This window comes from Eulemur rufifrons, chromosome 3 (genome assembly GCF_041146395.1).
Source record: "Eulemur rufifrons isolate Redbay chromosome 3, OSU_ERuf_1, whole genome shotgun sequence".
NCBI lineage: Eukaryota > Metazoa > Chordata > Mammalia > Primates > Lemuridae > Eulemur > Eulemur rufifrons.
Genome location: NC_090985.1, coordinates 34,063,622 through 34,089,423, shown reverse-complemented (window position 1 = coordinate 34,089,423; position 25,802 = coordinate 34,063,622). Strand labels below are relative to the sequence as shown.

The following is a 25,802-nucleotide window of genomic DNA, read 5'->3' as shown; positions in this document are numbered from 1 at the left end:
CATTTTAATCAACAAATTTAGATTTCTATGAAGTGGTTAAGCAGAAAATGGGCTAGGAATAGCTATTGAATGTAGTGATTTGGAGAACAGTAGAGTTTTATGAGAAAACGCTATCACAAGAGTGGTTATAATTGCAGGGCTTCTGAAGAGTCGGTAGTGAAATACCTATCAGAGCCATTGGTTCAGAGTATGCAAACAAGTTTGCAAAAAAGGCAGAAAAGTAGATTAGTTAGATCATTGAGGTAAAGGGAAAGTTTTTCCAGGCAGGTGATCAAATTATAAAGCAAAAGAGCAAAAGCCACTGGAGATGAGTAACTGGAAAGATGGTGGAGAAGGAGATTATTAATTGAAGCAACAAATTGTTTCGATCCACAAAATTTAATGCACTGTGAACACTTTTAGATGTTGGTTCACAAACTACCATCCTAGAACCAGAGTTACTTAATAGCTTTCACTGATTATGGAAGTATTATAGATACAAGCGCAATGTTGTAAACTTTCAGTTAGGCTGAGTATATCCAATTTAGATTATGTATTTCCTCCTTTTGGTGTTACGTTGACTTTTTTTTATTAAACTATTAGGTAGTGGCCATCGATGTTGATACTCTAAATGCCCCTTTTAGAAAAGTAAGAAACCGATAAATTTATTTCAGTTTAACCCATCAATTTTATTTTTTAATCTGCTTCATGAAAGGTAAAAATCTGAGAACACACTGCTTTATATATTTAGAAAGAGCAAAAAAGACAAACTGTCTTAATTTTCAGAATTTTTTTGAAATCTGAAATAAGTAGAGCTTATAAATGAAAATCAACATAACATTTCTAACAAATGATGGGAGGAAACAATTTTTATTTCAGATGAAGATCGACTTTCTAGAAGAAAAAGTATTGTGGACACCGTATCCATTCAGGTGGATATTTTATCCAACAGCGTTCCTTCTGATGATGTGGTAAGTTGCTGAAAGTTTATGGTAGAGTACTGTCTTGAGATAGATACCATTTAAAAGAAGGTTTTGCCTTGCACACTTTAAAACAGGAGAAAATACAGCTCTAAATTATCCTTAAATCAAGTAAATTGTTAGTAGAAATTAATCTGACTTAGCCTTGAATTTTTTTATAATTTGTTTTACTGAACTCATTTCAGCTGTTTATAAAGATACTAAAACTTAACATTATGTGTTATGATATTGTCAGATTTTGCACTGTAATTCAGTGTACTAAAAGGAACTGTGAGACGTAACTAAGATTTTGTTTGTAAGAAATGTTACACAACAGGCTTGTCATATCTCACAGGCCCTCTAGATCTGTTTATTTTTAAAAATTTATGAAACATAAATTATAGGAAATACGGGATTATACACCTATGTGTGACATCAAATGCTCATAAGTTTCAAAACTTCATCTAGGAAAAAATTTTTTATCATTTGGAATAGTAAATATAATGAATGTAGCTTACGCTGTATCAGTGAACTATATGCTCTTAAAGGATGTGGCTTATTTGAAACATTTAATGCTGTCCTCCTGTTTCGATAGAGCACAAGAGTGTACCCTCCTGAGTAACAGGGAGAAAAAGCAGCCAGTATTCTCTAGGACTTATTCCACACAAATCACCAAAGAATTTTTTGACAGTCAACTCAAAATGCCAAAATGCCAGCATGTCAAGTCAGCCTCCACCTTGTAGTTTATCTGTTTTTGCCTTTCTTGGTATTATTTCTCACTGATACAATATAAATAATTAAAAGAATACGCACATGAAAACAGGGAAGGAAGTTGTCTGAATTTATGCTTTATCAGCCTTCTTCTCCCACCTTCCAATTTGTCTTCAGGTATTAAAACCGTTTGGTGGCCAGGGTACAGCCAACTAACTTACAATTTCTATGCCATTCAACTCCCCATTATGTAGAATTAATCAGTTTTATTAAGAAATTAGCAGAGCATCAAGAGTAGTTGAAGAAACAGTGCTCATTTGGAAACTTAGGGCATTAAGTCTGGTTTAAAGTGTCTTACCAATTTAAGTCTTCATCAAAATCACCTTTCTTCAGTTCACCTCTTTCTTCAAAGCCATTTTAATTTATACACTTCTTACTAGTAAGGAGAGTATTTTTCTAGTTCTTTTAATGGTTATGAATTTGCTGTTACCTTTTAAAGGAAGAAATTCATCCAAAGCCTTAGTGGATAGACTTAGTTTTGTCAAGAGTGCAATGTATGTTTTTGACTGGTATTTTTCCATTCTCCTTTTGTTAGCTTTTTTTATTTCTTTGAAAATATATATGTAGCATTTGAAACTACTGCAAAGAATCAGTCTATTTTGATAAAATGACCTGAAAAAACAATTGCATAAAGACTTAATGTAAGAGAAAAATTCTTGACACAAATTTTACAGTGAAAGCCCATTAATATATTGGTTAACTTTTTAAAGGTCCTGTTGTTTTCTGTTTACTATAAGTCCTAAGTTAAATATGCCTCACACTGAACATCTGAAAAGTTAAGTACAGTTTAGTGTCACATTTCAAATTCATTTACCATTGTGGAATCTGCTTTTGTATGTTAGAAATATTTGTTCAAGTACCAGAATAACATTACTTACTAGGCTAAAGCTAATTAATTTCATAACATGAACAGGAGAAATTCACATCAGTTAGGTATTCACCAGTTAATGGTGTAACAAAATATCAAATGATTTGCTTACAATGAATCAAATAAGAAAAATTGCTCATAAAAATTACGTTTATCAAAATTATTTGAAATTTTACATGCATAATCCCCGTTTGTCCACAGATATATTTGCTTTTAAAGCTTGTAACTTAACAAAAAGAGAGACAGTCAGAAGGTTGTTTAGATGGAGACCATAACAAACTTCTATTTTTCCCTAGATAGACTCAAATTGTTACTGTAATCTATTGAGTACCTGATCCACTTGAGGTATGTCAGTTCTAACATTCACAATTCACACCTTAGCCCACCAAGAATCACTCGGTGAACTTTTTCTAAAAACTTGCCATATTTAAAAAGAGATGTTTATATACGTTTACAGTAGACTCTTGAACAATACAGGGCTTAGGAGCACTGCCCACCTGCTCCTATGCACAGTCAAAAATCTGCATAGAACTTTTGACTCCCACAAAACTTTACTAATAGCCTAGTGTTGACCGATAACATAGTCAATTAACATACATTTTGTATGCTATAAGTATTGCATACTGTTTTCTCATAATAAAGTAAGCTTAGAGAAGAGAAAATGTTATTAAGAAAACTATAATAAAGAGAAAATATATTTCCTTTTCATTAAGTGGAAGTGGATCATCATAAAGATCTTCATTCTTGTCATCTTCACACTGAGAAGGCTGAGGAAGAAGAGAAAAAGGGAGGGTTGTTCTTGCTATCTCAGGGGTGGCAGAGAAGGAAGAAAATCTGCATATAAATGTACCTATGCAGTTCAAACCCATGTTGTTCAAGGGTCAACTGCATATGTACATATACACATATATACACGTATATACACATACCCCATATGTAAAGATACCTAAATTAAATCAAGATATTCAAGAAGATAAATGGCTTAAATAGAATAGAGGTATCTCTGCCTCCTGAGAGAAAATTATCACCTTGACTAATAGAATAAAACACTATGGGCATGATTCTTTGATTTCTTACATAAGCATAATGGATATGAGTAAAACCTGAAATCAACACATGATTCTCCTCTCTAAAAGGTATAGTAAGTGCTTAATTATTTAGGGTTATGTATAGGATGTTATATATATTAAATCTGGAGTACCTGTTAAATTTCTTTGTACAAAATTAAGTCACTAATTGGCTGCAAAGGATTATTAATTCTGGAACAAATAAAAGATCTTTGTTTTATGCATGTGTACTCCTACCTTTTTCCTAAATACAACTAGAGAAACCTGTGTATGTGTTAACATCCGCTCTATATTAGTCACAACCTGCTGTTCTAGATGCTGTCCAATTACTGAGGTATCAGTAGACGTGACCTAACAACTACTCGGATTAGAAAAGATGAATAGCAGATTTTAGGCAGGCCTGAGTGTTCTGTAGTCTAGGTTAGAGTCGTAAATCATGCTTTAAAGCAAAAGTCACAGATAGTAAAAGGAATGTTGAAATTCTTTTAGGATGGTGCCTTTGTGCCATTTCTCCATAACTACCTCATGACTAAGTTTTCCTCTAGAGCTAGAATAGACTGTGGTTTGGTAGAACACTAAATAAAGCAGGTAGCCTGTATTTAGCAGCTACATTGTATAAAAATATGAATCATTAAATGCTAGTATAAACCAATTCGTCTTTTAAAAAAAAGATTCACAAAAGGGAAGAGTAGGAAATAAGATTGGACCCAAATTTTAGAAAGTTTTATCACCAGGCTGAGGGCTTTGCATGTAATTTAGTAGGAAGTTGGGAAACACCGAAATTCAGGCAGTGTCATTATCAGAGTTATGCTTTCATAAAAGGAATCTCTGGAGTGTGACAAGGCTAAATTGCAAAGAGATTGGAGGTGGAGGCCAGTTAGGAGATCCTTGTAGTAGTCCACAAGTGATATAACAAGGCTCTAAACTATAGCAGCCAGTCTGGAGGGAGGGCAGGAGTATACTAGTCTAGAGTAGAATGGATAGGACCAGCAGATGACGTGTAGGAAATTCAAGAAAGGAGGTTTAAAAAATAAATAAATAAATAAGTAAAGACAGGCAGAATGATTTGGAGGTTCTTGATGCTAGGAAACTATATCATAATTATCTGAATTAAAACAAGAACAAACAGAGAAAGAAGAGTAAATAGGATAAGGTACTTTAGCTTTTTATTTACCCAAGATTGAACAGGTAATAAGTTAAAATTACATGTAACAAGAATGTTGGCTTTCTAACTTCTCCTGTGTTCTTTCTCCTGTACCGTAGTTCTTTCTCAAAAGTCTAAAGCTCTTACCCAATTCTAAGAACAACAGCAGGTTCTTTTTTTCATTGAAGTGCTAGATTGCTTCTAAGTACAAATAATTGACCAGCCAGAGCCTAATCTTGTATATCTGCTCCAAATATCTAGAACAAAGGAACTGAAGATTCCCAAGTTTAATCTGACTTCAACTAGAAATATGAACCCTCAGTAGAAAAACTGAGGTAGTGGAACTCTTGCTGCTTGACTTCCAGCTAAAGCCTTTGTATTACAGAGAAGCTAAGGTGCAAAGCATGAAGTCTTTTGCTTTCGTTAGTCTTGCTGCTTTAGGCTTAGCAAAAGAAGCTCATAAGCTAAAATTAGGGATGACCAGAGTTCCAGGCAAGTACTCATATGTTGTTTCTTAATTTTGTATTCAGAGATACTATAGTAGCTAGACATATTATTTCTTCTGAAAATGTGCTGATGCCACAAAAAGTATTATTGACTTTTTTTTTTTAATCATAAAGTAGTTGATTTCATACCTTTTACATGTCTCAAAGCGAGAGAGAGATTTGAGAGCCTCAAGTTACAGGGTATTTTCAGAGACTAAAAATTGGTGGTTGACCTTACAAGATCCAGAATGTGCTTATTTTAAGATGTTAATTGACTGTACTCATTGGACACTTCCCAAAGTAATGATTCTTACTTTTAAACCATTTAAAATCTTGGTTTATTTTTGATTTGTAAATTGTATGTGATGCCAAAATTATAGAGGCTGTAAGTACTTCTTATTTATCGCATGGCTAAAAATGTATTTATATATAATTTCAGCCTTGACTGTCTCAAAGCATTGTTTACTTATGATGCATAGTTCAGTCAGTGGGACTCAAATCTTATTGCATGTCATGTTCCTAAAGACTGAGTTCTATAATTCAAGGATGGTTTTGTTGCCTAGGGAATGCTAATTCTGCCAGTTTAACAGTAATCTATACAGTTAATTTGGGAAACCACTGCAGTAGGCATTGTTAGAACGAATGAAAAAAGTAGAGGTTTAATATTGTGAAGTATAATCACAACTCAAGCCAACACACAACAGAAAACAAATTTGTAAAAAGTTCTTAGATAACTTATAACTAGGTGAAGTTATTATTTATACTGACCTTTCTTAACCTTTTTTTTTTTTTTTAACTTTAAATTACTTTTCTCTAGGTTAGTAACACTGAAGAAATCACCTTTGAAGCATTGAAGAAAGCAATTGGTGAGATACTTTGCACTTGTTAGCACTCCTAACTCGTTTTTATCTTGGTACTTTTTTATATGCCAGAATAAGTAGAGGCAGCATGGCAAAAACACAAATAAAATTTTTAAAAAAAACTGTTTGTTTCTATATAAATATCATTTATTTAGCTACATTATTTAGGCTTTTAAAATTACCTTGTTTCATCATAGACAGTCATATTCTTAAAGAGACACTGTTATATTAGTGGTATCAAAAAGACATATATTAATTTACTATCTCACAAATTTTGGTCACAACCTACATTATCTTAAGACAAAAAATCATGTTTCAAATTGTGGTAAATAAATGAAAAAGGCTAAAACAACATGGTTCCAAATGACCCCATCTGTATTTTAATTATTCTATTCAATATCGAGATTCAGTTTAGCAAATATTTTGTTTAGTACCACATAGTGCAAAGGCGTAGTTATTCATAAGAGAATCATCCTTCAGGAAGGACCTTAAAGTAGTTTCGTTTATAGGAAATTACCATTCTCCTGCCTTTTATCGGTAAGATAAAGATACTCTTAAAGAGGGTCTTGTGCTGTCTTATTTTAATCCTTAAATTTTCAACTTTTTATATGTGTGCTTTCTAGCCTTAAGACATTTCAAGGATGTGATGCCTTTTGATTTTTTTCATTATAAAAGTATCCCTGTAAATTTTCCTTAGTTTTGGTTGACATATCATTGACTCTTACGGTCATTAACAGGGTTCTATGAAATTCTGTGTTCCTTCTAATGAGTGTTTTTAAACATTTTTATAGATACCAATGGAATGGAAGAGCAAGAAAAGGAAAAGAGGCGTCTTGTGATAGAGAAATTTCAGAAAGCACCTTTCGAAGAAATAGCAGCACAGTGCGAATCTAAAGTAAGTGAACAAATGGTTAAGATAGGTCAGGGAGGAGTGTCGTTTCATGGAAACTCTTTCTTGGTAATTGATTAGTAAGTTCCAAGCTCTAGGCAACTCAGCAGAACAGGAGGAAATGTAATAGAGACTGAAAACTTTGAAGGCATAGCTGTGAAGCCTAAATAATTTCTTTATGTAATGTAAGCTGATGGAAATGGCAGATCCCAAACTAAATATTAATGATTGTTGTTGCCTTGATACTTTTTTTTTTGCAGTGATTTTGCCATGGATATTTTGTGTGTTTGTCACTTTGTTTTTAGCAGTAAGACTAGGAAAGGAAAAAAAGAGGAGCCTTACATTAAATTCCAATGAGACAGATCAAACCAAAACATTAAAGCATTCTGTACTGAATAGTTCATCAGCTTTATGGTTACACATATGCATTGTCCTTTAAATAACATTTGTATAATTACATTTGGGTATTTAGAAAATAATTCTTTGTTACTATTTTTTTCTTTTTTGTAGGCAAATTTACTTCATGATAGACTTGCTCAAATATTGGAACTCACCATACGGTAAGGGTTTTGTCACTACAACAGCAATAACACAACAGAAACAAAATTGAAACTATTAGACTCTCATAAATTTGTGACTGATCATGTTTAAATAATTGTGCTTTTCATTTAGGATAAGCACAAGATCATGTAGGTGACCGTTTGTCTTAGTAGTCATTCTGTTTACTAGGTGGAGTCTGATACCACGTCTTATACAGTTGTCTTCTAGTTTTTCTAGCTTTTTTAGATCATTTATTCTTTCCTAATGGTCATATAAGGACATCTGGGTAATTTGGAAGTCCTACATTCTACCATTCAGTTTAACCAGAAAATTGCTTTTATTTATTTAACGTTTTGACCTACAAAAACTACATTTCAACCTCATAGTTCTTTTTATGGCAGTAATGAGTCTACCTATGCAGATGGTTCATTTGAATTATCGAACATTCCTTTAGCTTTCCTACATCATTTCCATTTGAGTCTTGTTATGAATTATTATGCTTCAAAACATAGGGTATCTAACATACTTTGACTAATCCTGTGCCTGTTATTAAGTAATGCCGCTCATGAAGGAGGGAGAGGCACATTCCAGGTTCCATGTAAAGAAAGAACTGCATGGTCTTATATTGACTTCATTGTGGACATGGCCCTAAGGAAAGATGGTCCAGTAGAGGAGTCATAGATATATATGCTTCTGGAATTTTTGTCTGCTTCAGCTGTATTCTTTATATCTTTAACTTGATTAATTCTGTTTTGCCTCAGCCCCTGTATCTTATAAATGGAGGTGATAGGGAAATGCTCTAGTCTACTTGCTTTTTTATTTCAGCCTTTTTTCTGCTTTCACACACAAGGCACATTTTTATCAGTACCGTGTCTTATTATAGGCACATCCCTTCCGTTCCTACCACCCTTTTTAAGTTGAGAATCACTCATTTACAAAATTTCAGGACAGAGAATCAGACTAAAATATGCAATATGCTAGACCTGGGATTCAGAGAAAATTGCTGGGTATGGGCATTTACTTAGTTGTAATACTAAATGTCTACTGTGTACTTGATCTTCTGTAGGATTTATATCTGTTATTTCTGCTAATCCTCATCACAGCCCTGAAAAGTAGGTAGATGCAATTTTTTTCATTTTCCAGGTGAAGACACCAAGGCTTAGAGAAGTAAAGTAACTTACTGAAGCTCAGACAGCTAGTGAGTGGCAAAGTCAAAATTCAAATTCATAAACCATGTTTTTAAAAGGATTGTTGCCAGGATCACCATGCTATATTTAGTCACACTAACATAACTATGTGGACTTAATATTTTAAGATAAATATTATAACTAATTCTGTCTTATTGGTACTATAACTACTACTCATACTTAGCATTTATTGAACACTTATTACTAATATTAACATTTATTGAACATTTATGTTGTTCTAGGCCCTGTGCTAAGTACATTGTTTTATTTAATATCTGCAACAGACCTAAAAATATGTAGTGATTATTCTCATTTTACAAGTATGCAAACAGAGACACATGGAAGTTAGGTAGCTTGCCCAAGTTCACCTAGTTAGGAAGTAGCAGTCCTGGGATAGTTTACATGATACAGAGAAACGGAATAGACTTCATAGTGTGCCTTCAGAATTTTTAGTTCCTGTCCCATATGTTTCTTACTGTTAATTTGCTTTACCCAGCCATCAGACAGAGGAAAGAGTTTGTAGTCACCAGAAAGGAAACAAAACAAACAATATTATACTTTAGTCCCCACTGTTGTTTCATTTACTGTATCCTGAGTATGGCTAAAAAAAAAAAAAAATCATAAGAAATGCAAAGAAGCAGTAAAACAGAGAGAATAAATAGCCTCACAGATGACCCCATTATTGGAAATAGTAGTCTAGTCCCTTAAAACAATACGCACACAGAGACACACACACATACACATGTCCAAGGATTTAAAGGAAAAGATACATGTATTAATTAGTTTAGGAGAAAATGTGTGGAGGTGGCTATTTATTCTCACTGTAGTTTCCTGTTTCTTTGCATTATTATAAGTGTAAATTTTAACCTTTCTCTCATAAAAGTATTAATGCATAACCAACAGAAAAACTCGGAAAAGAATATAGAAGATTTGAACAGTTTCAACAAATTTAAATAGCCTTTAGAAAATACAGTACTAAACTGCAGAATATAGATTCTTTTGAAGTAAACATAAAACATTCACAAAAATAGGCCAATGTAGAACTATACAACAAGTATAACCAAATGTCAAGAGACTGATATCATGTAGAATATGTTCTCTGGCCACACAAGAAATTATAATTCATTAACATATCTAGAAAAATTTCAAATATTTGGAAAATAAAAGATATATAAATAATCCATATGTCAAAGAAGCATTAACAGGAGGAATTAGAAAGCATTTTATACTGAAAGCACACATCAAAATTATATGGTATGCAGCTAAACAGTGCTCAGGAAGAAATTTATATCTTTAAATCCTTATGTTTACAAAGAAGAAAGATCTAAAAGCAGTGAACTAATAACTTTTGTAAGATGTTGGAGAAAGAAGAACAACATAAAGCCAAATTAAGTAGATGGAAGATATAATGAAGAGCAGAAATCAGTGAAATAGAAACCAAACAATGGAAAAAATTAACAAAGTTAAAAGTTTGTTCTTTGAAAAAGTTCATAAAATTGGTAAACCTCCAGTAAAAGTGATCAAGGAAAAAAAAGAGAAAACCCAGATTACCAATATCATAAATGAAAGAGGGACCTCTCTACACATAATAAAGGAATATCATAAACAATTTTATACCAGTAAATTTGGCAATTTTAGATGAAATGGACAAAATCATTGAAGGGGACAACTTATAAAAACTGATAAAAGAAGAAATAAAATATACAAATAACTCTATAACTGTTAAATAAATTTATAATTTAAAAGCATCCTACAAGGAAATGCATTTAGCTTCACTGCTTACTTTTCAAACATTTATGTGAGAAATAATACCAGTTTTGTACATATTCAGAAAATAGAGGAGATGAGAACATTTTCTGACTCATGGGGCTAGCATAACCTCAATAACAAAATAAGACAGGAATATTACAAGCAAAATAAAATTATAGACAAATATCCCTAATAAATATAGTCACAAAAACCCTCATCAAAATATTAGCAAATATATAAAACTGATGATATGTCCTAAGTAAATGGGGTTACTATGAGGAAGGCAAGTTTTACATTAGAAAATCAGCATAATTCACCATATTAACACAATAAAAAATCAAAGTCACATAATCACCCCAGTAATTATAGCAAAAAGCATTTGATAAAATTCAACATTCATATATGACAAAAAGTCAGAAAATTAGGAATAGAAGGAAACTTTAAAAGATTGGAAAGGAAGGAAGAAAACTGTCTTTTCACAGATAACGTGGTTGTGTATGTGGGAAATCTAAGTAACCAGCAATAACAATAAAAACTCTATTTGAGTTAATAAATGAATTTAGTAAAGTCACAGGATTCAAAGTCAGTATTTAAAATTTGATATATCTACATGTTAGCAATAAACAATTGCAAGAGGAAATTTTAAAACACAGCATTGAAAAAATTAAAATATTTAGTCATAAATTTAACAGTATGTAACATCTCTATTACAAATACAAAACATTGCCAAAAGAAATTAAAGAAGACCTAAACAAAGGAGAGATATACCATGTTTATGGACTGAAAAATTAAATATTATTTACATGTTGGGTTTTGGGTTTTTTTGTTTGTTTGTTTGTCTATTTTTTTTTTTTTTTCAATTTAATTTTACAGAATCAAAGAGTCTAACAGTATATCTTGTTAGATACAGTATGTCCTCATAATGTATACATTATTTCTTGTACAATGATATGAAATAATATGGGAAATATTCATGATAAATTATTAAGTGAACAGTGCAAGTTAAAAACAATAGTTTCATATTTTTTTCCCCACCCCCCCTTTCCCGAGTCAGCACCTTCAAGTGTAACCACTCCCCAAACAGTGCGCAATGCACTCATTGTGTAGGCATACCCCCCATCCCCTCCCCCACCCCCCACCTCAGTCTGATGTCCAATTGGTGTCATTCCCAGATTTGTATTTAGGTGATGATCAGGGAAGCCAATTTTCTGGTGAGTACATGTGATGCTTGTTTTTCCATTCTTGGGATACTTCACTTAATATAATGGGTTCCAACTCTCTCCAGGAGAACTATAGAGATGTCGTATCTTCATCATTCCTTATAGCTGAGTAATATTCCATGGTATACATATACCACAGTTTACTAATCCAATCATGTATTGATGGGCATTTGGGTTGTTTCCACATCTTTGCTATTGTGAATTGTGCTGCTATAAACATTTGGGTACACGTGCCTTTGTTACAGAATGACCTTTTTTCCTTTGGGTATATACGGCCATACCACCCTGAACGCGCCCGATCTCGTCTGATCTCGGAAGCTAAGCAGGGTCGGGCCTGGTTAGTACTTGGATGGGAGGATGTTTGTCTATTTTTTAAGAGACAGGGTCTCGCTCTGTTACTCAAGCTAAAATGTAGTGGCATGATCATAGCTCACTGTAACCCCCAACTCCTGAGTTCAAGCAATTCTCCTAAGCAGTGAGGACTAAAGGCCATGCCACAGCACCTGGCTATACAGGCTATTTCTTTCAAGTTGATCTATAGAATAGCTTCAAAAGAATCCTAATCAAACCCCAGCAGACTTTTTTATAACTCGTTATGAATTGATTTTAAAATTTATATGGAAATGTAAAGGACCTTGAGAAGGTAAACTGTCTTGAAAAAGAAAAATAAATTTGAAGAATTTATATTACTTAATTTTAGGACAATTTATAAAGCCAAAGTAATCAAAACATTATGTGCATAAGGGTACCTAAAGAGTTCAGGATAACAGGAAAGTCCAGAAGCAGTCCCAAACATAAGTGATTTTTGATAAAGGAATCAAAATAATTTAATGGAGAAAATATTTTCAACAGATGTCCTGGGACAACTGGATAACCTAAAGGAAAACATTAATCTCAATTCCTCATCTTCCGCCAAACACAAAAATTGATTAAATTTCAGTCATCAATATCAATGTAAAAACTAAAACTTCTGAAAGAAAATATACGAGAGAATCTTCCCAGTCTTGAAGTAAGCAAAGATTTCTTACTTTTGCACAAAACACTAAACAAAATTGATAAATTGGGCTTTATCGAAATTAAGAACTTAACCTTAAAAGACTCCATTAAGAAAATGAAAAGGCAAACCACAGATTATGAGAAAATACAGTGTGCACAATATAGATATCTGGCAAAGAACTCCTACAACTCAAAAATAAAAGGACAGTTTTTAAAATGGGCAAAAGAACAGACATTCCAAGAAAGGAACATTACTTAAATAGCCAATAAGCACATGTAAAAGTGTTCAATATCATTAGTCAAGAAGGAAATGAAAATTTAAGTGATAATGAGATACCATTTCACACCCATTAAAATGGCTAAATGTAAAAATACTGAAAATCCAAAATGTAGATGAGGATGTGTACCAGTTTGAACTTTCACACCCTGCTCATGGAGTATCAAATGGTGCAAACCACTTTGTAAAATTTTAGCAATTTCTTATAAAATTAAACGTGTACCTGCTCATAATCCTGCAATCCCATTTCTCAATATTTACCCAGAGAAATGATAATTTATATTCACAAAAATACATGTTTATGACAGCTTTATTTCATAATTGCCAAATTTCCATCAATGGGAGAACAGATAGACAAATGGTATCTTTAATATAGTGAAATACCATTCAGCAATTTAAAAGAATGCATTTTTTTGATAAATCTAAAAAACATTAAGTAAAAGAAATCATGAAAGAGTATAGCCTGTAGGAACCATTTGTAGAGCGTGTATAGACCCATTCCTATGAGGCTTGAGAATGAGTGCCACTAATCTTAAGTTATGGAGATCAAAACATAGTTGTTGGATGTGGATGTGTGTGTATACTATGTGGGGGTGGGGAGAAATAAACTGGTTAGGTACACAGGGAAACTTCTGGTGATGAAAGTGTTCAGTATCTTTATTGGGCTATGATTTTCATGGGTGTTTCCATTTCTCAGTTCTTATGAAAGAAGACACTGAAGATCTGTGCCTTTCACTCCATGAAAATTATCCCTCAATAAAAAATTTAAGAGGGTATTACAAATGTTGGAAAAACAATTGCAAAATTATTACTGGTTACCAAAAGTAGATTATCAAAGAAATATAAGAGAGCAAACTGAATAAATTAACAATTGAAGACAGTTTACAGTTAAAACATAATTATATGAAGTTAATATTTGTGCATTTATTAATTCAAATGAAAAATTCTTACCCATAAAATACTAATAAACTCAAAGAACTAAGACTTATATGAAGTAACTGTAAATCTCCAAAATATGCTTAAGAACACTATGTAATAGAAACTTGTATCTTGATTTTGAATAGGAAGTTAATATCATGAAGACATCAGTTCTCTGCAGATTATCGTTTTGGTAAAAGAATCTGTTTTTACATTTGAACAAGTGATGCTGAGGGCAGTGTGAAAGAATACACATGCAAGGGCGGTCAGGAAAATGCTGTAGGGAAAAAACAAGGGAGCCTTTGCCTTGCTTGGTAGGAAAACATATGCTAGATCTTTGGTACTTACAGCAGGTTGGACTTATGTATGGGTAAGTAGAATAGAGGAAAATTCAGATATAGAAAGTATCTATAGTAAAGATAAGATTTCAGATTTTCCAGGAAAAAAGCAAATGTTAGTTAATCTTGTTTGGGCAACTGCTAAAGACTTAACCAGTAATGGGTGGGGGCGGAGGGACGAATGGGAAGGATTCCTACTTCATATCTTTTACCAAGGTAGACTAATTAACTCTTTGTTTAGAAAAATACATAGAAACTCTAGAATTTATATGGGAGTATTTTTTGTAATCTTGGTTTGGGGAAAAGTTTTTCTTAATATAACTCAAAAACTAGAAATCATAAGGAAACAGTTGATTTTTTTTGTAAGGTTTTTAAGCATCTGCAAAAAAAAAAAAACAAATTGAGAATTAAATGATGTGATGAATTGAAAAAAAGTATTTGTATCACATGACAAAAGAAATTAGTTTCCCAAACTGATAAGAGAAAAACATCCGAGTAGGATTAGAGCCAATAGGCAATTTACATTTTCAAAGAAACATAAAATGGATACTACAAAGATATTTATCATTAATAGTAAACCAAAAATTAAAAATAAAAATGAGAATGAATTCACTTTTAATTGTCAGATTGGCAAAGATTAAAAACAAAAGATTAACTGTATCCAATATTTATAACAATATAAGAGAATAGATATAATGAAATGCTGAAAGTATAAATTGCTGATATTCTGACAATATGTATGTATCAAGGTCAAAATTTTAAATATACTTTGATCTAGAAATTCTACTTGTAAGACTACAAACCAAGGAGACAATCAGTCAGGATAAAATCATGTGTATATAAGAATAGATTGTGAGCATTATTTTTCATAATAATGAAAAATGGAAATGAGCCTGCATTTGTACCCTGGATTAAACCAACTATGATATATCCATATAAGGAAATACCATGCTGTCATTAAAAAAGGTAATATCTGCATGAAAGAATTTTTTACTAATGAAATAAAGCAGCTCACAAGAATGGGTAGAGTGTAATGCCATTATAAAAAATTATATATACATATTTTTAAAGGAAAATGTCTGTTTTAGACTTAAAAACGACTCAACACTGCCGTGGTCTGTTTCCCATAGAGCTTGCAGCTGACCAGCAACTACACAGTGTTGATCTCTGCAGTTAAAGAGTCTTAACTTTGATGTTTGCAGACAGTAGATAGAATGCTCTGTAAAATGAACAGCTTTTAAATACACCTATTGACAATGCCTTGTTCTTCTTTCACAGTCCTCCTCCCAGTCCATCAGGAACACTGACCATTACTTCTGGGCATGCCCAATACCAGTCTGTCCCAGTCTATGAGATGAAGTTTCCAGATCTGTGTGTGTACTGAGTGGCTCATGAAGACCTCAGCATCGGATTTGAAACTTAAAATTAAGGCCAAGCTGAGCTTTCAGGGTTTACTTAATGCATATTAACATACTTCTTGAAAATAATGATGGGAACTACCTTTAAACCAAATGCTTGGCATACCATATTAGAAGTTTTGGAGCTATATATAATTTAGAGTACATTTGAAGATAGATTTATGCCATGTTAATTTGCTTTGAGGTTCCTATTGGCTTTTAAAGTTGGACATATATTGGTCTCATATTATTCCCTTGTTAAACAATATATTTTAAACTTTTCACAAATGTAATTTTTTAAAAAAGTAAGCCTTCAGAGAACTGAAAATGTTTTAAGTGTCTACTGTATTTCTTAAACATCCACACAACTGCTTAGAAATAGAATTGCTTTTGTTTTTGGTTCTCTGCAAAAGCGGATATATTCAAATATATTCAAATATTTGAAATGTTTTCCTAATCCTTCAAATATGTTCCTAATCCTGGGCCTGCAAAACTGTTCTATGGCTTTGTGTCACCATGCATTGGATAAGTTGTGATAGGCGTCCGTCTATTCATTTGCTATAATAACATGTGATAGGCATTCCTCATCTTGTTCACAGTAATAAGACATCTGTTGAATAGCATTCCTACAGTATGACCCTAAAAATTGCCATACCTTAAAGCATCTAGTTCTTGTAATAATGTGTTTCCTGCCGAGAGTTTGATCATTTTGCTTGAGAGACATAGAGTTTACTCTTGGAGAACCGAACTGTGCAATATTTTTTACATCATAAGATGTATTAGTTTACAGGCTGTGCTTTGAAATTATAGTAGTATTTTGCTGTGGCTCCATGAATTAAATGAGAATATATATTTAGTATAGGAAAAAAAAGACATTTAAAATAGCTACTAGTTCACCTGTGAGGAGTCTGTACATTTTGATTTCTATTAAGAGCACATTAATTTACATTTTTATATTGTGCATTGTTTTAGATCCTCATAGTCAAAAAATTCCCCAGATGGACTTTTAATTTGTAAGATTTGAACCATAAGTTTTGTGCATCTCTGTTATGAATTAGTTATATTACATTTGAAAAGAGTGCCTATGTTTTAGCAATCAAGTATGCTAAGTTCGTCAATTTAAGCTGCTTTTGATTTCATTTACCAAGCTCACAGGTTCTCTCTACACATGCACTTACAGGCCCATAAAATTATGTACATTTAAGTGAATTCCATCACATGGTAAAATGAATGACTTTCTTTATAACTCTTAGAAAATTATCTTAGGACATTTTTATAAAATCACCTGTTTATAATTCTACATTTTCAAATTCAATTTCTTTTTACATAAAACTGTATACATATCAAAAACTGTAGCTCAAAAAACAATTGAATTTTCAGCCTTTTTGTTTTTGTTGGGTTTTGTTTTGTTTTGTTTTGGAAAATTGCAATGAAGAATGGGATGTTTTAACTTTGCATTTGTGGTTATTTGGGCACCTTTAGTAGAAACAGAAAAGTAAGGAAATAATAATAGAACAAGCATACTCAAAGATTTTTGAATATTTAAACCAAAGTGCAACATCTTGAAAAAGTATCTAGTCATTTAAACCTATAAAATGATCCCAGAACATCCTAGGCTGTTTATTAAATGTAGACTAACAAGACCTTGTTTTCAGAGTGACAGTGGAGTCACCACTGGAGGACTGAATGGCCCCATTACAGCTGTCACTGGAACTTTGCCTCTTGATCAGGTAAAGTGCTTCACCAGTTAATAATAAGCCAAGTTTTATGTTTTGTTTTGTTTTTTTTTTTAATTTCCCTTTTTCCCTTCTGTATTTTTAAAGAAGGCTATTAATTTTTGTGCATTTTTAAAAATCTAAGCAGGGGGACATGCAAAAACAATCATCATCCACTTGGATGTCATTTTATAGATTAACACTGTGTGCTTTTGTATGGAAAAATATAATTTAATAGTATGAGAAAAGAAGATATATATTCATTTGCACTCATGTGAAACACAAACTTTGCTCTACAAAATTTCGTGTTTTTCAGTGATTTAAAACTGCATGTACTGCATGTAAAGGAAAACCATTGCAATTAATGTTTATCACACCTTTCTCTTGGTCTTTGTAAACTGTTGGTTTGGGTTTTGTGGGGGTTTTGTTGTTTTAAATCACAGTAGTCTTCTGTACATCCTGGATTACTGAACTGGTCTTGTTGACAAGGATTCCCAAGAAACGGATCTCTTGTCTGGCTGACCCGTCCATGTCGAAAGGGGATTCTGTAGGAACTAGCTGTGCATATTGTGTTGTAGTCAGTTCCAGTACTGAAAGTTTAGGATTTGTTGAAGGTCACTGTACTGCTATATTTTTGTAGATATAGAAAACTCTTAATAAATTGTTAATCTTCCTCTTTTTGCTGTATACAGTTGCTCATATCATTCTTTTTTTCTGGACATTGAACAGTTAACATTTAAATTTTCCTTCTATACTTGTGTTGTCTGTGACTGCTTATATAGAGTTTTATTGTCATTGAAGTTTACCTGAATACACATGCACACACACACACACACACACACACACTTCCTTAATACTTCTGAACTCGTTATCTTTTAAAATAGTATTACATTTTACCAGCAATTGACTCCCCCTACCCAAAATGTTTCTCTTCTTCCTGTCTGAAAATGGAACTATTTGTCTTATTGTTGCTGATATATGTATTAAATGTAATGAAGTAAGTTTTTTTCAAATGTAAAAATTCACTGTGCAATTCATATGTAAGCAATAAAACAAAAATTGAATTACTTGTGTATAAGTACATTTTTATAATAGCTATCACATTAATTAAACTTATTCAATATTTGCTTTAGTTTAAAATGAAGAGCTTTAGTAAAAAAAAAAAAAAAAGTGGCCAAGTGGATTCATTCCCATGTATTGGACATATCAGAATGATGACTGCTAGTCATGATAAAAAACAGCTAAGGTACGGCTCATGATGTGTGCTTGTGAAAGTGCAGTTGCCATCTCTGTATCAGTCTTGATTATATTTTCAACCTTATCTCCTGGCTCTATAAATTGCATAAAGTATCTCAGTACCCTGTGCCACCCTGGTTTGCGTATCTACCACGTGTACAGCTGGACATCGCATCTTGATGGGGTTCAGGAACCTCATTTATTAGTGAGGAACATAAGGAGCTCGGGCTCTGGTTCAAATCGAACCCCACCACTTCCTGGCTGAGTGGCCTTAGACAAGTGGCTGAACTTTGAGCCACAAAATCCTCATCTGTAAAAAGAGGACAGTAAGTTCTGCCATCTGAGGTTAGCTGTGATAACCAAGTGAACCACTTAGAAGATTAATAAATGTTTATTAATGATAATCCTCCTTGAGCTCATGATACTGGAATATGGAACCTGGGCAGCGTTCTCGGCTTTGTAGTCTCAGGCTAGTCATTCCACATTTCTGAACCTGTTTGCATAGGTACAAAATGAGCACTGTATGATATGCTATCTCATATGCTTTCTTTCCAGTTCCAACTTGCTGTTATCCTATTACCTGTTCTCTCATCGGGTAAATTGTTGATCCCAGGTACTAAGTTCAAATGAATGAAAAAAGCAGAACTAAGGTAGAACATCAAACTCTGTCTCTTAGTGTTGCCTTTTACTTTGCGTCAAGACTATTTGGAAGGAATTTTCTTAGCCTAGGTTTCCCTAAAGCAGAACCTGAGACAAGGCTTATGTGCAGGTATTACTTTGGGAAGTGATCCAACATAGAAGGAGAAAAAGCCAATTAAGAGGATCTGTTTTTTAATTGACTATCACTGGAGGTTCCTGGAGACCCATCCTACTGGACATTCTAAGGAGTCAATGAAATAATCTCAGAACTGTCCACCCAGGGGATGAAAATGGGGAAAGCATTTATCCTTTGGCTTCTGTTCATGGTTAGGGATGACCCTGTGGCATTCATAAATCGTCCACATTTCGGGACTATGTGTTTGAGTGTTGAGCTGTTACCCAAGGTGTCCAGTGCCTCATTCTCAGAGAAGTCCTTTGTCAGAACGCAGAAGTAAATACAGCAGGGCAGAAGGCCGGCATTGTCATTCCCCCTCCATGAGGCAGTTGGAGCCTGTGTGGAACTAGTTATCACAGCAGGGTCTAGAGGGAGAGGTGGGGATTAGACGACGTGAAGTCAGGCAAAAGATGTCCAAGATAGCACCATGTCATCTGGTATTTAAGAGCAAGACGAAATCTAGGAGCATCTGATTTATAGTTTCACATTTCTCCCATCTTACTCAGTGGTTTTGGCTGTAATACATCCTGCACCATTCTTTTTGCTGCCTCTTACTTTTTTTTAATCCTACTTTGAAAAGATTACTTGTAGAATTCCTTATTGAAGAAGCTGAAGCGCTGAAGGGATCTTAGAATCAGGTTCATTCAAAGCTTATGTTTCACAGATGAGAAACATGGGATTAAAGCTCGTACAATTTAGCACTTATTCACTAGGTGTTTCCAGACTATTTATTAAACTTTTGATTATGACATCAACTTTAGCATATGTGAAAATTAGGAATACCCTTCCATGCCCCTAATAATAAAATGTAAAAAGTGTGGTAATTATAAGTCACCTAAATGAATAAAGAAAGTGAACATTAGGGCTATAGGACCTCCAACTCAATCCACAGTAGCCTCCTTTTTAAAAATTAGAGCTTTATTGAGATATAACTCACATACCATAAAGTTCACCCATTTAAATTGTACAACTCAGTGGCTTTTAAGTATATTCACAAAGCATCAATCATCGCTAATTCCTGAACACTTAAATCATCCCAAAAGAAACCACATACCCATTAGCGGTCACTCCTGATTTCCACCTCCCCAACTCCCAGGCCTTGGCAAGTGCTGATTGGCTTTCTATCTGTATAGATATGCTTATTCTGAACATTTCCTATAAATGCAATCTTATATTGTCTTTTGTGTCTGGCTTAATTCACTTAGCATAATGTTTTCAAGCTTTATTTTATAGCATTATCAGAACTTCATTACTTTTTATAGCCAAGAAATATTACATTGTGTGGATATGCCACATTTTATTTATCCATTCATCCGTTAATGAACATGTGGGTTGTTTTCACTTTTGTCTGTTATAACTAATGGTGTGATAAATATTTATGTTCAGGTTTGTTGTCGGTGTGGACATATGTTTTTGGTTTTCTTGGGTATATACTTAGAGTGGAAATGCTGGGTCATGTGCTAGCTCTGTATTTAGGTTTTTGAGGAACTGTGAAACTCTTTTCCAAAGTGACTGCACCATTTCCCACCAGCAGTGTATGAGGGTTCCGTTTTCTCCATAACCTTGCCAACTTTTTGTCTGTCTTTTTTATTATAGCCATCCTAGGTGGCATGAAGATTGTGGTTTTGATTTGCATTTCCCTGATAACTGATGATGCTGAACATCTTTGCATGTGCTTACTGGCCATTTGTATGTCTTCCTTGGAGAAATATCTATTGTGAATCTTTTACCCATTTAAATCGGATGATTTGTCCTTTTATTGTTTTACAGTTACCTCTTAATTGAAATAGGCTACTCTAGCCTCTTGTTGTCTCTAATCTGTGCTCTTTACAATTTATTTTTTATTTTGCTGCCAGATTGATCTTTCTGAAGTACAGGAAGTACTGCTTAAAACGCTTCTCAGACTTTCCCATAGAAAATAAAACTCAAATTTCTTAGCCCATCAGTGTGGCATTTCCATCATCTAATGGCAGCCTTTCTGCTTCCTGAGGAAGTGACTCTAACATGAGTCCCATTTTGGATGTGTTGAATGTAAGGTGCCTGTGGGGCATCCAAGTAACATTAGTGAAAAGTCGAACATTCAGGCCAAAAATTCAGAGACTGGATATTGATTTGGAAGTCAAAAGCATATTGAGGATAATTGAAACTGACAATGAATGAGCGTGACCCAGGGAAGAGAGAGTGTGTGACTTGCAAAGAACTGCTTATAAATATCTTCATTCAAATAATGTCCTGCATATGGCTATATTACTCCAAAATATAATAAATAATAATGAAAAAAAAAAAGAGGGCCTGTGAAAGGCACCCAGAAAAAGATGCCAGGAAGTAGGAAGAGCTACTTGTTCATGTGTTTGCCTACCTTTTTCAAACTATTTTCTAAGAAAAGGATTTGAAATCTGAAAATGTACTAGAAAGCATGTGAACTAAAAGTGGAAGAAAAATCTTTATTTCTCTCCCCACCTTATTGGTTTATACTATAGGGGAAGGGATTGCCATCAGAATCCTGTAAACTCTGGGAAAGTACCATCTTTAAATTCCCTTCCAGCTCTAGCTTTTTATGATTCAGTGTACAATGTATGTGTGCTATGAAGACTATTTTTACTGAGTTACAACATGTCAGAACTGGAAGAATCCTTAGAAGTCATCAGGTCTAACCCCACTCACTCTGGCCTGTCTGGAGCAGAATGGGGCTGTCCCCTTCCGTTGCTCTGCCACTAGCAAGATGGGCCCTCGGGAAGAGATGTGAAATGCGCAGTGGTGGTTCAGGAAGGAAAAACTAAGCAGGATAGAAATCTGTGCTTGTTCCAAGACACACAGCTGGGAATGAGGAGACAGCACAGGACTTTTAAGTTCAGATTCAGTTAAGCGCTGTCAGAATCATCTCTTAAAAATACATAGGGTCACAACTTCTGCTTAAAAATCTTTAATGGTTCTCTACTGTATCGGGGTGGGGGAGAAACCTAATGTGCCTGCTCCTTGGCCAGATACTCAAGGTCTTTCAGAACCTGAACCTGCCCTACAGTGTGTTAAGCATAAACTCAAGAGTTTTTCATAAGATGGTATTACTACCTGGGATCTAGAATGCGTGAATCCTGCCTTTAGTCACCCAACCAGAGTGAAATTCTTGAGAAGCTATTAACAAGAAACAGAAGTACAGTATCCCCCCTTATCTGTGGGGGATATGTTCTAAGACCTCCAGTGGAAGCCTGAGACCACAGGTAGTATCAAGCCCCATATATACTATGTTTTTTCCTACACATGCATACCTATGATAGTTTATAAGTTAGGCACAGTAAGACATTAACAACAATAACAGAATAATTATAACAATATCCCGGCATTACTACTCTTGCACTTTGGGCCATTATTAAGTAAAACACAAGTGCTGCCATACCATGACAGTCAATCTGAAAGCTGAGATAGTTACTAAGTGACTAATGAGCAGGTAGTGTCTACAGCATGGATACACCAGACAAAGGAGCGATTCATGTCCTGGGTGGGACAGAGTGGGACAGCAGAAGATTTCATTGTGCTACTCAGAACAGCACATGATTTAAAAGTTATAAATTGTTTATTTCTGGAATATTCCATTTAATATTTTCAGAGTGTAATTGACCACGGGTAACTGAAGCCACAGAAAGCACAACATGGATAAGGGAGGACTACTGTAAATAGAAATCAAACTACCACTTTATTCCACGCTGCACTGACTACCTGACGCCCCTCTGAAAGACTGTCATAAAGGCCCTGTACGCTACCTACCACTCTCCCTGGCAAGACTGCAGGAATATGGGCCTGCTTCATGGTCAGCACCTGAGCGGCTGGATGTTGCTGGTGAGATGTAGACCCAGGGAGGTAGAGCCAAGAGAGTGTATTGATGCGTTGGATTGGGAAGATAGAAGGAAAAGTCAAAGATGCATCCTAGGTTTGAGGCTGGATCGTGTTCCGTGACTGGCTGTGTCATTTGCTACGCAGGAAGAGTGAGGAAAGAGCAAGTTCACAGTGGGAGAAGATACATGAGACTAGGAATCAAGGGGTTTGCCCTGACCAAGTTAATTTTCAGATGTCTAAAGACTATCAAATGAAGATTCGAATGACTATTTGGATATATGAATTTGGAGTCATGGAAAAGGCCTGTGTTTGAGCTAAATAAATGTAGCAGTGATCAGTAGGCTGTAGGAAGAGAGAAAAGAATGATCACAAAAACTCTCCTTGACCAAACTTTGTCCAGCTCCTCTGAGCCCTCCTATCAACTAGCCTCAACCTTGACCTGTGAGAACTGCAACTCTCAGCAGAGACAGTTTTGTCCACCACAGACATTGAGAGACTTGAACAAACACTAACATAGTTTCTAACAGCTGGGGCTACATCCTTAGGATGGTGACCCCAGTCCCCTTACGTTTTTTCCTGAGAAAGCTCAATGCTGACAAAAGATTACTCTTTGTTCTAGCCAAAACCTGAGTTTAGGCTGCTGACCTCACTTGTCTTAGAGCATTTACTTTAGCAAGGTTGCAGCTATAAATCCTTTCCTTTCCTCTTTGAGATATAAATCTTCTACCACCTAGAAATATCTCCTCCAGGACCTGGGAGCCATCTCTTTAGCAGGCAAATGTTTACCCAGGGACCTAGCTCTCCTGTTTCCCAGTTCCCACGAGAGGGTAAGAGCCTGACTTAGGTGGACGCCTTGCTCCAATTTGCAAAACTCCTTCCTGTCCTACAGATATGAGATGTTTATTTTTCCTCCAGATAATCACCAAATAACAAACCCAGATGGCCTAATCACATAAACCAATTCCCCTTAACAGCCTTCAGTACATTTCTTTTAGTACACCCCAGCCAACAAACTATCCTATAAGGGAAATTAAGAAAATAATCCCATTTACATTAGCAAGAAAAATTAGAATACTTAAGAATTAACTAAAGAGGTAAAAAACCTATATAATGAAAATTATAAGACATTGATGAAGGAAGCTAAAAAAGACACAAGTTAAATGGAAAGACATTCTTCATGGATTAGAAGAATTAATATTGTTAAAATGTCCATACTAACCAAAGTGATCTACAGATTCAGTGCAATCCCTATACAAATTCCAATAGCATTTTTTACAGAAATAGAAAAAAACAATCCTCAAATTCATGTGGAACCACAAAAGACTCCAGATAGCCAAAGCGATCTTGAGCAAGAAGAACAAAGATGAATGTGTCATATTTCTTGACTTCAAATTATATTGCAAAGCCATAGTAATCAAAACAGTATGGTTCTGGCATTAAAAATGGACACAGAGACCAATGAAACAGAATAGAGAGCCCAGAAATAAATGCACACATTAACGGTCAGCTAGGAGCACACAATGGGGAAAGAACAGTCTCTTCAACAAATGGTGTTTGGAAAACTGGATATCCACATGCAAAGAAAATGAAATTGGCCTCCTATCCAATGTGTTGGATTCATTAAAAGATGTTCACCACATGGTTTCTGTAGAAGGTGGGGAAGGATATCAGCTATTGCTTTGGCACCATAACTTTTTGATTTCTTAAGGTGTTGCCAACTTCAGAGTATTTTCATTCCATGAAGAAGTCAGCAAACATTGAACTCTTTAGAAGCTCTGCTTTCTTGTCTGAGGAACAGGCAGAAACTCAACATAATCTCACCACAGGATACATGATATATGGGGCTTGAGACCCAAAAACATGATGTGAACCAAAGGGTTTGTATCCCCATCAAATATTTAAGGGGGTTCTGGTAGTACATTGCTTTTTGCCTAATACACTGTAAAATCTCAGTAATTAATGGGTGGGTGGATGGATAGATGGAATTTAAGATTTTTGCAATCACGATAATATTAAATTGCCAAAGTCAGAGTGGGCATTTGCATTTCCTGAACTTCAAGCCAATGAGATAAACTCTATTTTTTAAAACTCAAGGCTAGGACCTAGGACAGGGTGATCAGTGATGCCTCGTGGTGGTGGCTGTGGCACATGGATACTCACTTAACAACCAGGATGCCACCTGTATTTTTAGGGCACAAACCAGAAGAGCTGTCATATTACTCATTGGTATTAATCCTCAGTAAGTTATTCATGACCCACAGGCGATTTCATAAGACTGATTAAATATACACCCTTCTATTTTTTTCATAAAAGCAAAAGTAGCTTTCATTGATTAGAGAGTTGAGATATTTTTTGTTCATTGTCTCTGTCATCTCACCTTCAGAGTCTACTCATGTATCTACTACATGATACTCATGTATCAGTATCTAAATCTAATGTTTTGAAAAGAAAGCAAACAGATCACGCTGATTGGAATATTTATTGGGCTTCCATAGTGCACTACAGGAAGTACAGAAGTACCCGTGGTCTGCCTTCTTTAAAAGCACACTGGCACTGAGCTGA

At 34.5% G+C, this 25,802-nt stretch overlaps 1 protein-coding gene across 3 annotated transcripts in view; it reads left to right on the top strand.

Annotated features, from left to right (window-relative positions):
* EFR3A (EFR3 homolog A) overlaps window positions 1-16,361 on the top strand; it is a 99,292-nt gene extending 82,931 nt beyond the window's left edge. For all 3 annotated transcript variants that reach the window (XM_069465399.1, XM_069465398.1, XM_069465400.1), the window contains 5 exons: window positions 859-950; window positions 6,091-6,139; window positions 6,925-7,028; window positions 7,533-7,582; window positions 15,526-16,361. In XM_069465399.1, coding sequence (XP_069321500.1) covers window positions 859-950; window positions 6,091-6,139; window positions 6,925-7,028; window positions 7,533-7,582; window positions 15,526-15,631 — 401 coding nt within the window. In that variant the 3' untranslated portion in view covers window positions 15,632-16,361. The remainder of the gene's footprint in view (window positions 1-858; window positions 951-6,090; window positions 6,140-6,924; window positions 7,029-7,532; window positions 7,583-15,525) is intronic.
* The last annotated feature ends 9,441 nt before the right edge of the window (window positions 16,362-25,802 follow it).